Genomic DNA, 14,884 nt, shown 5'->3' on the forward strand with positions numbered 1-14,884 from the left:
CTCAGACTCATGTCCATTGAGTCAGTGATGCCATCCAGCCATCTCATCCTCTGTTGTCCCCTTCTCCTCCTGCCCACAATCCCTCCCAGCATCAGAGTCTTTTCCAATGAGTCAACTCTTCGCATGAGGTGGCCAAAGTACTGGAGTTTCAGCTTTAGCATCATTCCTTCCAAAGAAATCCCAGGGCTGATGTCCTTCAGAATGGACTGGTTGGATCTCTTTGCAGTCCAAGGGACTCTCAAGAGTCTTCTCCAACACCACAGTTTAAAAGCATCAATTCTTCAGCGCTCAGCCTTCTTCACAGTCCAATTCTCACATCCATACATGACCACAGGAAAAACCATAGCCTTGAGTAGACAGACCTTTGTTGGCAAAGTAATGTCTCTGCTTTTGAATATGTTATCTAGGTTGGTCATAACTTTCCTTCCAACGAGTAAGCATCTTTTAATTTCATGGCTGCAGTCACCATCTGCAGTGATTTTGGAGCCCAAAAAATAAAGTCTGACACTGTTTCCACTGTTTCCCCATCTATTTCCCATGAAGTGATGGGACCAGATGCCATGATCTTAGTTTTCTGAATGTTGAGCTTTAAGCCAACTTTTTCACTCTCCACTTTCACTTTCATCAAGAGGCTTTTGAGTTCCTCTTCACTTTCTGCCATAACGGTGGTGTCATCTGCATATCTGAGGTTATTGATATTTCTCCTGGCAATCTTGATTCCAGCTTGTGGTTCTTCCAGCCCAGCATTTCTCATGATGGACTCTGCATATAAGTTAAATAAGCAGGGTGACAATATACAGCCTTGACGTACTCCTTTTCCTATTTGGAACCAGTCTGTTGTTCCATGTCCAGTTCTAACTGTTGCTTCCTGACCTGCATACAGATTTCTCAAGAGGCAGGTCAGGTGGTCTGGTATTCCCATCTCTTTCAGAATTGTCCACAGTTTATTGTGATCCACACAGTCAGAGGCTTTGGCATAGTCAATAAAGCAGAAATAGATGTTTTTCTGGAACTCTCTTGCTGTTTCCATGATTCAGCGGATGTTGGCAATTTGATCTCTGGTTCCTCTGCCTTTTACTAAAACCAGCTTGAACATCTGGAAGTTCACGGTTCACGTATTGCTGAAGTCTGGCTTGGAGAATTTTGAGCCTTACTGTACTAGCATGTGAGATGACTGCAATTGTGCGGTAGTTTGAGCATTCTTTGGCATTGCCTTTCTTTGGGATTGGAATGAAAACTGACCTTTTCCAGTCCTGTGGCCACTGCTGAGTTTTCCAACTTTGCTGGCATATTGAGTGCAGCACTTTCACAGCATCATCTTTCAGGATTTGAAACCTAATCCCCTCCCAAAAGCTCCACCTCCTAATACCATCACAGTGGAAGTTAGGATTTCAGCATATGAACTGTGGGGGACACAAACATTCAATCCATAACAATGATACATAAAAGCAATTAAAAATGATATCTAATATCAATCTATTTTTGTAAAAACCAACAAGGACAAATACAGCCTCCTAGAACTTGTATCTGGGGTGCTTGTATATATTTGTCTGAGCATGAACGACGTCTGATAAGGTACACCAGGCTGAAAGACTCGTTCTACTGCGGTGAAGGTGAGGGACAGCGGCGGGGAAAGGGAAGCACTGGGAGGCTGACCATACGGGAGGTAAGACGTGTTACGCGCGTGCTACTAGTAAATTGAGAGACAATGAAACATCTGTCTTTGAGTGACAGTATCTGCTCATGTTGGAGCAAAGACTGGTTCTGCAATAGGTAATCTTTGCGTGTTCCAGACTTTTATAAGCGTATGACTGACAGGAGATGCATGCAAAGGCGGGAGGGAGGCTCCCCTGGTGGGACAGTGGTGAAGAATCCGCCTGCCAGTGCAGGAGACACGGGTTTGATCTGCGATCCAGGAATATCCCACATGCCTCGGGACGACTAAGCCCGTGCCCCGCAATTGCTCTGGAGCGCAGGCTCCGCAATGAGAGAAGCTCCGGTGCTGCAAGTAGGGAGTCGCCCCCGCTCAGCACAACTGCAGAAAAGCCCACACGGCAGTGGAGACCCAACAGCCAAAAATAAACAAAAGAATAGAGGGGAGGGAAAATTCTGAGAGTCGCTGGTGCAGTCTGGCCCCTACAGCGACTAACAGAGATGGCTGGCTTCAGAGGATGCTTTCGAGAGAGAGTGTGGGGTAAGTCAGCTTTTGCCCACGTAACGCTGAACCCAGCATTTTTGTCACCAAATGTTCAGACACATCGTATTCAGCTGAGAGTTCAGAGTTCTTCCCTCCTGCCCCCCAAACCTATCCCTTTCTTTTACTTTTGCTGCACTCTTGGAGAGGACATCCTGCCCTGTTAATATGGAGATGGAAAGCATGAAATCTGATCATTCGGTGAAGGTTTCAAATCTAACATCTTCCTTCAAGCCACAAGCAGCTGACCCGTGAATCCTTATTTCAAGATCTTTAAAACAACAAACGCATTTATACAACACATAAAGCCTCGGTTGTTTGAAGTGTCATTTGACTCCCGCAGCCTGACCGCAGAGGGGTCATTTTTGCAAAACTGAGGTCTTCATCCGTCTGCCCCAGGGTCCGTGGTAATCCTTTGATATTCGACTAGAGTTCGCCTTTGAAGACTTAGTGTGCCATCATCTACTTTTCCTTCTCCTTTGGTGAGCTATTCCAACTCCCTCGGGTCCTCATCCAACAATAACCATGTGTGTGATCTTTACACGGCTCTGTGAACTCCACCATCATTTGCAATTTCCCTTTGCGATTCGTGTGCGTTGTATTTCCTCTTAGCTTTTGTCCTGACTGGTCACCGTAGTGACGCATATGACCGTGTAGGAGTGGGGAGTTGTAAGTGGACGCTTCGTTCATGAATAAAATTATGACGACAGTTTCTAGTTCCCTCTTTAACCTTCAGCCCTAGAAATGTTTGGATATTGAGTTCTTAAGAGAAAAGAATTCTAGGGACTGCCCTGGTGGCCCAGTGGCAAATAACTCGAGCTTCCAACGCAGGGCCCTGGGTTCAACCCCTGCTCGGGGACCCAGACCCACACGCCCCAACCAAGACCTGGTGCAGCCAAATGTTTTTTAAAAAGTGACTTTATTCTCAGAGCTGCAGTTTCTACGCCTGTAAAATGGGAGGGACCATGGTACCTGGCATGGATTGCTGTAATACAGAAACAAAACATTTCTTGTCACATTCAGCATTTCCTTTACCGCCTGACATGCAGGAAGCATTCAGTGAATATCAGCTATTGTGTTTACAGCTGTATCAAGTGAAGATTGTAGCCTTGGCTCACGAAAAAGGCAAATAAAAGGTAGCCCTTACTCAGAGATTCTGAATAGTGCCATATGAGCTTGTACGTGTGTGTGTTAAATAGGTAACAGATTGCTGACGAAGCAGCTTGTCTTGACTAAGAATACTTGGTGCTTGGAAAAAGCATCCTTGAACCTTCCACGGCCCAGGTTCTCAGATTTCTGAAGATCAGTGAATTCGTATCATTGCCCTTTAAAGTGCATTTATTGGTTTGGGCTGTGCGGGGTCTTCACTGCTGCTCAGGCTTTTCCCTGGCTGCCGCCCACGGGGCTGCCGTCCAGCTGGGGTGTGTGGGCCCCCAGTGCCGCGGCTCCTCTTGTTGCGGAGCCTGGGCTGGAGGGCGCTCAGGCTTCAGTGGCCGTGGCTCCCGGGCTCCAGAGCACAGGCTCAGTAGCTGTGACAGGCGGGCTTCGTTGCCGCTCAGCATGTGGGATCTTCCTGAATCGGGGACCGAACCCATGTCTCCTCCACTGGTAGGTGGATTCTTCACCATTGAGCCACCAGGGAAGCCCATATCGTTACTATTTTAAAGTCTTTCCAGACCCCCCAAGTGTATAGGTTAAATCATTGGAATAATTCCTTTCCTTAGGCTTCTATTTAGGAAATGACACGGTCATTAGATTAATAACATATAAATGTCACAAAACAACTAATGTTTATCCAGTACCCACCTGTGTTAAGTACCTTGTAGGAAGCATTTTGCTTAGTCCTCACAATTACCTTTTGAAGAGGACAATTATTTTCCTGTCCATTTTTTTTTTAATTAAAGAAAATTGAGGAAACATGATATAAAGGAACTTATCCGGGTCACATATTTCATTTTTAGAGTTAATCAGGTTCCTCTGATCCACAATCTAAGTACTTTTCAGTGACACTAAGGTGCCACCAGAAGTAAGTTCTGCATCACGTGTCTAGATAAAATGACTTTCTTAAGTAAGACACACACACATACACACGCACACAATACAAAATGTCTTTTCTGCACTAAGGAGATCAACATTTTCGGCTCTCCTAAATAGTTGGGAGCCACCATTTGCAGTCTTACTTGATTTCTTCTTGTTTTCCTTAAACTCTTACGCATTTATTGCAGGGGAAGTAAAAGCTCTTTGCTATGTCATCTGTCTGCTTTGTGAGAAAACTTTTTATTGAAACCAGATTCCAGATGGACTTTTCCCAAGGTTTTCATAGGAATGAAAAGCTTCGTTCCGGTCACCCAGAAGGAACTTTTTATTCTTTCCATAATAATGTGAGGAAGGCGTGGAGGTCATCCCCATGTTTGCAAGACTATAAACCCTGAAACTCCAGTGGGTTTTCTTCCTAGTCGTTCACAAGGATTGTGCATGTGTAAGTTACTGTTTCAGAATATAATTTATTTGCTTTTTAATGCTTATCCAAGGTCTCAAGTGACTGTAATATTTTTCCCCACGTGAATTTTTTTCCTTCCTTTTTACTGAGAAAGCAAAGTGTTGGTGGGTTTGTTTTGTTTTTCTGTTTGTATCTATCCAGCTCCTTATGACTCACTTTTTATTGCATTTCATTTTCTTTCCTCTCCTTCATCCTGTATTAAATGCCTCCTAGATATATTTGAAGAGCCTGGAGACAACTTCTCAAGGAGAAGGTTGACTGCTATTAATTAACAAGTGAAATAGGTACTGACTAAGTCGCTGAAATTCTCTCCAAGTCACAGAGTATGTACTTAATTTAAAACTGGCATAAGTGGAAAAACAAAACAAAAAAACGAAGCTCTACCGGCTGTGGAATGGTAAACCAGCTTCAGGGACAGCTGGATCCAGGTGTCCAAATGCAACCACGGATCTCGTAGGGCTTTTATCTGTGTTGATTCTCAGGCAAGCGCTCTCGAATGTGATAGCCGAGGCCACCAACTCCAGATGTACCCCCTTACTGGCTTGACTACTGCAGCACAAAGATCACAACTCTGTTCTAGTAGGCTCAGCAAAAATCATAAGATTTACTTTTGTTAGTCCAGCTTAGGTCATGTGGCCACCTGAGAGGTGAGCATCTTAGCAAGAGAAGTAGAAGCTGCAAGTGATGGGACTGGACACATGCTCACCCCAGTTTGGGGGGTGGGCGGAGCTTCGTAGTTACGGGCTGCCCTGTCTAAGAAGCCCTCAGTCCCACAAGTCACCGAAACACTCAGCCCACCCTCTGATACCAGCACTTGTGGCTGGCGTCTGCTGTAGCCCTTGGTGCCTTGAAGTTCACTCTAGGTTCTTGGTGTAAGGATGGATCCTTTATCAAAGCAATGCACTGGCACTTTTTAAAAGTCTGTCCCGGCAAAGGTTTTTTCCAAACACTTTTTCTCCGACCAAAATGCTCTTACTTAGCACTAGCTCCTTGGGTTCCCGGCCAGAGAGTAAGGAAGACAGGCAAAAGACTCAGAGGTCCGTCCACGTTCTCGGCGTTTGAAAAGCCCTCCGTTGTTCTGACTCTTCGGCTCCCCTTTCTTGTCAGCTGTGTCCTCTTTTCCTGGCGTGGGGTGTCCCCACAAGTCATTCACATTCACTCTGACACTTGGGCTACTTGACGTGCGTACTTGGCATCCTGACACGTCCCTCCGTCACTTCCTTGTTCCCTCTCCCTCCCTCCCTCTTCCCTTCTGAGTATAATGTTTACCACAGTTATGAAGTCCAGGACCACAGAAAAATGATAAACATGAGCTGGAAGACAAATCCAGTGCACGCAAAGTGGTGTCCCTGCACCCCGAGTTTATGGCGGCCCCTAGTGCTTGGCGGAGAAGGCAGTGGCACCCCACTCCAGTGCTCGTGCCTGGAGCATCCCATGGACGGAGGGGCCTGGTGGGCTGCAGTCCATGGGGTCGCTGGGAGTTGGACACGACTGAGCGACTTCACTTTCACTTTTCACTTTCATGCATTGGAGAAGGAGATGGCAACCCACTCCAGTGTTCTTGCCTGGAGAATCCCAGGGACGGGGGAGCCTGGTGGGCTGCCGTCTATGGGGTCGCAGAGTCGGACAGGACTGAAGCGACTTAGCAGCAGCAGCAGCAGCTAGTGCTTGGCACTGGTCCTCTGGCCGTTTCTTCTCTGCTCTCAAAGCTTGAAGAGGAGGCCACCATCTGCCCAGGAGTCCGGTGTGCACGCTCGCTCTCTGTTTCTGTCTCTCTCTCTCCTTTACTGTTTGTTCCTGACTTTAGACGCTGGGAGATACTAGAGTTTGGCAAAAATAATTGCTAAATGTATGTATCTCTCACTAGTTATGAGCAATGTATGACCTAAAGAAACCTCAGTGCTCTTCTTTTTAAAAAATAACTTACTTATTTGGCTGCTCCAGGTCTTAGTTGCAATGTGTGGGGTCTTTGACCTTGTTGGGGCATTATGTAGTTACGACGTGTGAGAATCTTTTCACTGTGGCAGGTGGCATCTGGTTCCCTGACCAGGGATCGAACCCGGCCTCCCTGCAGTGGGAACGTGCAGTCGTAGCCACTGGGCCACCAGGGAAGTCTGTAGCTTCTCTTCTTTCTCTTTTCCCACAGATACTAAGACGAGTTCACTTTTCCCACAGATACTAAGACGAGTTCACTTTTCCCACAGATACTAAGACGAGTTCACTCCAAACTACACAATCACAGCTACCTGTCAATTATTAAGCAGCTGCTATCGAAAGGCAGGGTTCCTGATACTTTGTATGAATTTTGTCCTTGAAACATCACAACTGCACTACATGGGAGCTTCTGTTTCTCCCATTTTACATATAAAGAAACTCAGAGATTTGCAGTGACTTGCCCAAGGTCACTCGGCTTGTGGGTAGAGAATCCTGATCTTTTAAAATACGCTTGATTGATTTTGGCTGCCCTGCATCTTTGCATGCACACTCGTGCCTCCCCTGGTTGTGGCGGGCAGGGGCTGCTGCCTCCGTGCGGGGCTCAGCCTCGCTGCCAGGGCCTTTCTTGTTGCTGAGCACGGGCTCTAGGGTGCACGGGCTTCAGTAGCTGCAGCCTGAGGGTTGCCTTGTGGCCTGTGGGATCTTCCCAGGTCAGGGGTTGAACCTGCGTCCCCCGCGCCGGCAGGTGGGCTCTCCACCCCTGGACCTCCAGGGCAGCCCGAGGAGCTTGGTCTTCACCTGTGATACCCAGTTTTGCAGTGTATCTTTCTCCTGAATATCACACTGCTTTATAACAGCGACCCAGAAAGTGAGGCGGTTCAGTGAGGTCTGTGCAGAGTTCAAAGCAGAAACAGGTGGATTCTGGGAGCAGAGCCCCTCCCTGAAGGAGGCAGAACCCATGTGCAGTCTTGTGGCTGGGGGTCTAACCCACCAGCTTGTGTAGACGCCTGCCCTTCCAGATGTCAGAATGGCAGCATCTGAGTAGTCCTTTTTAAAATCTGCCTGTATTCTCGGCAGCTGACGCTAGTGCAGGAGAGACGGAGAGCGAGTGACCTCTGGAATAAGCTGTGCTCGCTGGGCGGCCGGGAGAGGCTGCCCCAGCTTCCCTGGCTGTCACTTCTCTCCCTCAGCAGCAACGATGATGACTTATGTTTATGCTGTTCATTGAGCACTTGCTATATTCCAGGCACCGCTTGATGTGCTTTGAGAATATTAACCCATGGAATCTCCGTAACAAAATTACAGGGGTAGGTTCCACTGTTTTCCTCATTTTACCAGAAAACTGAGGCAGAGAAAAGCTCAGTAACTCAGAGTCAAATAGACAGTCCAGCTTTGCGCTTCTCAAATGCATGTTTCGGCAACACCCAGAGATATTTCTGGGGTCCCCAGTCAGGATGCTCTGGGGTGTTGGGGCATTCTGGGGTGCTCAGTGTCTCGTGGGGTGCTACCCAACACCCTGTGGGGCACAAGGTGGACCCGACAAAGAATTCTCCCGACCCAGACAGGGGGCCGAGGTCGGGAGATTGTTCCCCTAAGCCTGTGGCAGCTGGCCTGCCTCCCAGGTGAAATCGCGATGCCCTGCTTCTTGCAGGATCCCTGGGGTTAAAGCTGACAGTTGGTGTGTCCCTCAAACGGCCCCGGCAGGTGCTTTCCTGCTTGGCTTCCTCCCCCTCGCCTCGGTCGGAAGACGCCTGGACAGCTGACCTCTGCCCCGCAGAGGAGTCAGGGCCCAGTAGGGTCCCCAGCCCATCTCCCCCGCCTCTGCGTGTGAAATGCGGGGAGTCCGTCCGCGACCCTCGGATGTCCTCTCTGGGGTGAATGACCGCTGCTCATGTTTGCCTTTACAGTCGATCTGGGAATCAGCATCCAGGAGGATAATGTGGCCGCTTCTTCCCCCAAGACAATGGAGACCAGCGCGGCTGCGGAGGCCAACGGCGAGAGTCTTGGGAAGGACGCCAAACCCCAGGCACCAGCTGCTAAATCTCGTTTTTTCTTGACACTCTCTCGGCCTGTACCAGGGCGTACCGGAGACCAAGCCACAGATTCATCCAGTGGATCCGTGAGGCTTGATGTCAGCTCCGATAAAGCTCCAGGAAACAAAGACCCGAGTGAGCCCATGGCCCTTCCGGTGGCAGCTGCACCCGGGCATGGCCCGGATAAAACCCCCGGGCAGACCCCGGCCCAGGCGGAGGGCCTCCCTGCCACCCCTGGGCCGGAGCACCCTCCGTCTGAGCCCGGGGCAGCAGCCCCCGCCAAGCCCAAGGACTCCAGCTTCTTTGACAAACTCTTCAAGCTGGACAAGGGACGGGACAAAGCCCCCGTGGACCTCCCGCTGGAGGCTGAGAGCACAGAACATCCTCACCCGGCCGCCGAAGCTCCTGGGTTATCCACGCAGTCCGAGGATGGCCCTGCAGAGAGGGTGAGACAATCTGTTTTGCTCTTGCTGCAGGCTCGGGGTGGGGTGTCGGGGGCACTTGTGGGGCAGGACGATCGCGCGTCTTGCTCTGCCATCACTGAGGGGTCCTTGTGGGGCAGGACGATCGCGCGTCTTGCTCTGCCATCACTGAGGGGTCCTTGTGGGGCAGGACGATCGCGCGTGTCTTGCTCTGCCATCACTGAGGGGTCCTGACGAGGTGACGAGCCGTAGGTCCCTCTAGAACAACCAGCACATTGGAGCCCGGTGCCTGCCCTTGTTTCTGCGGCAGAAACATCTGTTGCCAGAACAATAACAGCTGTGGCATCTGTTTTATGTAACAGAAAAGAGGAGGTGACTAACATACGGATGAATCCGTCCTTCCATTTATCAAAGGCAGAGCTGGACAGGTTGCATTTATGATCAGTGGAGTCTGGAGGAAAGGCATGAGCAGAATAAAGACGGTTTCCAAAAGACTGAAATGTCTGCCTGTCTGAGTAGCTGGCTTCGTATGCAGTGTGTCTATGGGCTTTTTTTTGAAATGCATTGCATTTCGTACTTTTAATAGCCTGGGCTAATCTTTAACTATCTTTTGCACTAAAGTGTGTGTAAAGGGCTTTTACAACTCTGGGCCAACTCTTTTGTGTACAAATTATTTTCCAACAAGCTGGGGTAATCCCTTTGTAAAAACAAGATTTTTTTTTTCTTTTAAGAGGCATCCAAATCAGTTGCTTTCTTTCCTGTGCAGAAAAAGGCGAGTTCTTTTGATCTTAAAAAAGAGCATTTACTTTTAACTTTGAGAGTTTGTTTGTATTGGGGACCCAGAAAAGAACTCTTTGAGTGAAGAAGGAAATAAAAGTAGATACATTGTATTTTAAGGCACTTATTCCTGTAGTTAATGGATTTTTAAGCAACAGTATTTTTCAAAATTTGGGAGTCAAGAATCTCTAGTTGAGATTAGAGCCAGGAGAAAATTAGGTGGGCTGATTATTATTACATGGTTGTCAATATAATTGTCTTAATGACAGCTAGCTTCCCTGCCAAGCTGCTAATAGCAACTCTGACTGTCGTTTATTTAGCATTTACAATGTGCCAGGCACTGTCCGGATGTTATTTTTATTCAGGAAAATAAGTATCGCATTAATCTGACACCAACAGGTGGTGTCAGGAATGACACTGTAAATACTAGACAGTAGCTGAAAACTGTAGACCGAGTTGGGAAAGATCATAAGGTCCGTACGTTAAGGCTCATGCTATCAGCGTTCTTCTCCTTTCTGTAAGTTTTTATTCCAAGGACTGCTTTTTCAATTTTCTTTCGAAAGTTAGAAAAATTGCCCTTTAAATGCCCCTTCCCTAAATGCAACAGTTCAGGAGCCTACTGAATAAACTTTCTGTTTAATTCAAAGTGAGTCTTCAAATGTATGCTGGCATCAAATCTTTGGCCTTTCCTGGTGGCTCAGATGGTAAAAGAATCTGCCTGCAGTTCAGGAGACTCAGGTTCAACCTCTGGGTTGGAAAGGTCCCCTGGAGAAGGGAATGGCACCCCACTCCAGTGTTCCTGCCTGGAGAATCCCACGGACAGAGGAGGCTGGCGGGCTACCGTCCATGGGGTCAACAGAGTCGCATATGGCAGAAGCAACTTAGCGTGCATGCACACATCAGATCTTTACTGAGTGTGACGCTACCAGACACAGGTGAGGCACGACCACGGTGGTGGACAGCATAAGGTCGCTGGCCTCAGGGAGTCTGTGGTCTAGCGAGAGAAGAGATGCAAAAAATCCACAGTTACGATGCAAGCACCCAGGGCTCTGGTGGGGGAGGCCAAGTATTGGGGAAGTTGTCCAGACTCAAGGAGAATCAGTCTAGGTGGCCCAGGGAAGCGTCCATCAAATATTTGCACCCGGAGCCCAGAGTCCTTGTCTTGGGTCAAGGACATCAATATTCATGAATATTTGAAAAACTACTGACTGTTTTACTTGAGCCTTGTGGCTTCCTGTTATTGGCCATGGGCTCCCCAGGCCATTCTGAGTTTTGCATGGTCACGTTTCATTTCCATGGGCTTCCAAAGCCAGCCCATTGCCCGAATTGAGAAAAGACTGCGTTATTTATGGGAAGAGAATGAAGGACTGAGTATCCCATCTCTGAATAGAAGTCTCTTGACACATCCAAACCCCCAAAGTAGTCAAGTAAACCAGTTCCGTCTCTGATAACCGACCCTTGAACATATTTAACCATAAAAACTTAAGGCAGTCAATCCATTCCTATCCTAAAAAATGGGCAGGAAGGTTTAAGAATTGTGCTTTATCAACTCTATTTTTTTTAATTGCACGCTCTTTGGGACAGCACCTCAGCTGGAGTGGAATGAGTTCCAAAATCAAGTTTGATCCAGGAGGTGGGGGTCTGTGTTGGCAACATGGCAGGTATTTAATATAGCCAGGCCCGTGGGTGATATTTGGAAGTTACAGTAACCTCTCAGAAGATCTAAAAATCGCCACTCATCGTCCATGTGGAATTAAGTGCATTTGTTTCCTTAGACTCAGCCACGAAATTTGCATCTGTGTTTGTTACACAGAAAATTTCCATTTTTGGTTGGTTGTATCACTGGAATTTGAAATATGGAGTGCCCGCTCTGCCTGTCTGCCTGCATGCATGCTCAGTCCTGTCCTTTGCGACCCCATGGACTGTAGCCCGCCAGGCTCCTCTGTCCATGGATTCTCCAGGCAAGAATGCTGGAGTGGGTTGCCATGCCCTCCTCCAGGGGATCTTCCCGACCCAGGGATCAAACCTGCACTGGCCTATGTGCTGATAAAAATGGAAAAGTTATGAAAGAGCTGCTGATGTCTCTGCTAGTCCGTTAACTTGTGGATATTCAGATACATATGTTTGCAAAGATTTTTAACAACAACAGAACAGCCTTATTATTAAGAGTTCTGACCTGCTCTCTGGCTGTACAGCCTGTATTTAGGGGGAAAAATCAATTGTCTTGGAAGTGGAATGAAAGAGGATGGCCTTCAGAAAGTAACAGGAATAAAACTTCTCAATCAATGGCTTTCTTGGTGGGAAGAGCACATTATGCATCCGCGGCCATCAATGTATCGATTCAGAATTCTGAGGGTAAATTATGCCCTGGGCTCAGCTGTCCCTCCCCGCCAGCCCACACAAACCCTTCCCCCCAGTTTCACTGCTGTGTCCCTTGCTGGATTGGAATTCCAACCACAAACCCACAGAGCTGTGAACTGGGAAAAAGATACCACCATTTCATTCTAGGGGAAACACACAAATCTTCTGTGTTTTCAGAACGACAATCTTATTTTTGTGCCTCATAAAACTACATTCAGAGCATAGCATAATTAAAACAAGGCCAGAATTCATGAACAAATGAAGCATTTACTACATAGGCCAAAGAAAAGATAAATTATATGCCTGAAAGGTTTCACTGAGCTGTGATTCAACAAACCAATGTGTTGGCAGGGGGGCATTTTTTTTTTTCTCCTCTCTCCAACAATTGGACCAGAACTTTAAGATAAGCATTTATTTAGGAACTTCATTCCTCTGAAAACTGATCACATCATGGAAACTTTTTTGGTTAAAAAAAGAAAAACACTAAATTTCTGTTGTCACTGGCAATTCCAGAGGTGTCTTTGTGTGGGGGGTAAAGGGGTGTTTTAAGTGTTAAGCCAAACACAGATGCAGATTGAAACAAGGATATTCTTTTTCTTTTAAAGTTGAAGTAAATTTTGCGATTGTTATTTAAACACCAAATCTGTGCAAGGCATCTAAATGAAAAATTATGGTCCTGGACCCTCAAAGACTGTATAATCTAGTAAGAGACACACATTTTTAAGGGAGGCTGTGATAAAGGCACTGATCCACAAATTTGTTCAGGCTACAGATATTAAGAGAGCGTCGGATATTAAGCTACAGATATTAAGAGATGCGCTGATCATCTCAGTCTCAATATGCCCCAAACTGAACTGTTCATCCACACCCCACAGCGATTACAGCAAAATGCCCACTCATTTAATCCATAGGCGTCTCGTCTCAGGTGATGGCAACTCCATCTCACAGCACCGCTCTTTAGTGGTGGGGTTGGAACGGAAGAACCAAGGTCCCCGGAGTCCTCTGTGTGGCACAAAGCAGTGAGCTAACACATACGCGTTTCCGTCAGGCGACACGGGCTTCAGGCCTGCCTCCCTCACCTGTCGGCTGTGCGACCCTGGGCGAGTCACACAACTACCCTGAGCCTCAGTCTCTTCATCTGTACAATGGGGATAATAATCCTATCAGGCACGTTTTTACAGTTTTCACACCTATGAGAGCTAAGTCTTTGAGGTACTTAACACAGAGATATTGCATTTTGAGAAAAATAAAATTTAACTACTATCATGGTTTTTCTTCCTGTTACTTCACAATTTTAGTCTTTTTACTCTTCCCTTCCATAGTCTTCAACTAAAACTTGCAGAGATAGCACAATTGAATCCGACTTGAAAACTGCATACGCTGAGGCCTATGTCCTAATCTGGGCTGGAAAAAAAAGATGCAGAAGTGGTGAAATTATTTTAGAAAGAATAGAACTTCAGTGCTTATACACACGAGCCTCAGTTTCCTAGTCTGACACTCGAGGTCTCTACCAGCTCTCTTCTGTCTGTCTTCCTAACCGTATTTTCTCCTATTCCCTTAAATTCATCTGGTCAAAATTGCCAACATGTGACCTGAGCAGACACCATCTGCTCCCCAGGCCTCTCTCTGCCTTCATCTCCTTCTCTCTCTGTTTATCAGAAATTAACTTTACCTTCAAGGGCCAAATTCTCCATGAAGCTGACCAGATGTCCCCCATCCTGGGTGGTTTCTGAGGACATGAATTCCTCTAGTATTCTGGGGGTATTCTATATATTCAGTGAAATTCTGCGATAAAATCTCTTTGAAGGAATCATCTCATTGAAACATCAAAATGTCCAAGAGAATTTTAATATCTTTATCATTTTACAGATTAAGAAATCAAAACTTTAGTGAAACCAAGCCACTTACCCCAATTATGCAGCAAAAAACAATTGTCCATCTCCAAAACCCATGCTTCTCATTCTCAATGTTATATTTTTACCAATTATTGGAAACTGCAATAACACCGTGAGTATGGAAAACTGAATGATAATGAGAGGAAGTGCTGTTCAAAAATGTTAGTACATGCAAATATGGAAATTCCAAGTTAACCTCAAATCAAAAGCAAACAAACAAGAAAACCCCACCTATCTCCAACATTAGAAAGGCCAAGTAAATTATGAGGTGTGTTTTTATTTCATGCTGTTTACCTCTGGTGATAAGGTCATGACTTAAGAGAAGTATCTAACCAAAAGACTTTGTCAAAACAGAGGGAAAACTCATCTTTAATTACCAAGTTATGAAATAAGCAAGTCTTTTAGCTGTGGTTGTTCAGTTGCTAAGTCATGTCCGACTCCGACCCCATGGACTGCAGCACGCCAGGCTTTCCTGTCCTTCACTATCTCATGGAGTTTTCTCAGACTCATGTCCATGGAGTCAGAGATGCCACCCGACCATCTCATCCTCTGTTGCCCCCTTTCCCAGCATCAGGGTCTTTTCCAATGAGTTGGCTTTTTTGCATCAGGTGGCCAAAGTATTGGAACTTCAGTTTCAGCTTCAGCAGCCGTCCTTCCAATGAATATTCAGGGTTGATTTCCTTTAGGAGTCACTGGTTTAATCCTTGCTGTTCAAGGGCCTCTCAAGAGTCTTCTACAGCACCACAATTCAAATTTTAGCTATAACA

The 14,884-nt window shown here is 46.7% G+C and overlaps 1 protein-coding gene across 21 annotated transcripts in view; it reads left to right on the forward strand.

Moving 5' to 3' along the window:
• Nucleotides 1-14,884, forward strand: part of BCAS1 (brain enriched myelin associated protein 1) — a 99,609-nt gene that overhangs the window by 24,319 nt on the left and 60,406 nt on the right. For 17 of the 21 annotated variants that reach the window (XR_015138809.1, XM_086331262.1, XM_086331263.1 and 14 more), the window contains exon 4: nt 8,537-9,108. The exons of the other annotated variants lie outside the window; for them this stretch is intronic. Coding sequence is in view for 16 of the 17 variants with exons in the window: in XM_086331262.1 (XP_086187388.1) it covers nt 8,537-9,108 (572 nt within the window). In the remaining variant the exon portion in view is untranslated. The remainder of the gene's footprint in view (nt 1-8,536; nt 9,109-14,884) is intronic. 21 annotated transcript variants of the gene reach the window in all.

Source organism: Bos grunniens, chromosome 13, assembly GCF_055505025.1.
Source record: "Bos grunniens cultivar Pamir isolate PY7600 chromosome 13, Bosgru_T2T1.0, whole genome shotgun sequence".
NCBI classification, from domain to species: domain Eukaryota; kingdom Metazoa; phylum Chordata; class Mammalia; order Artiodactyla; family Bovidae; genus Bos; species Bos grunniens.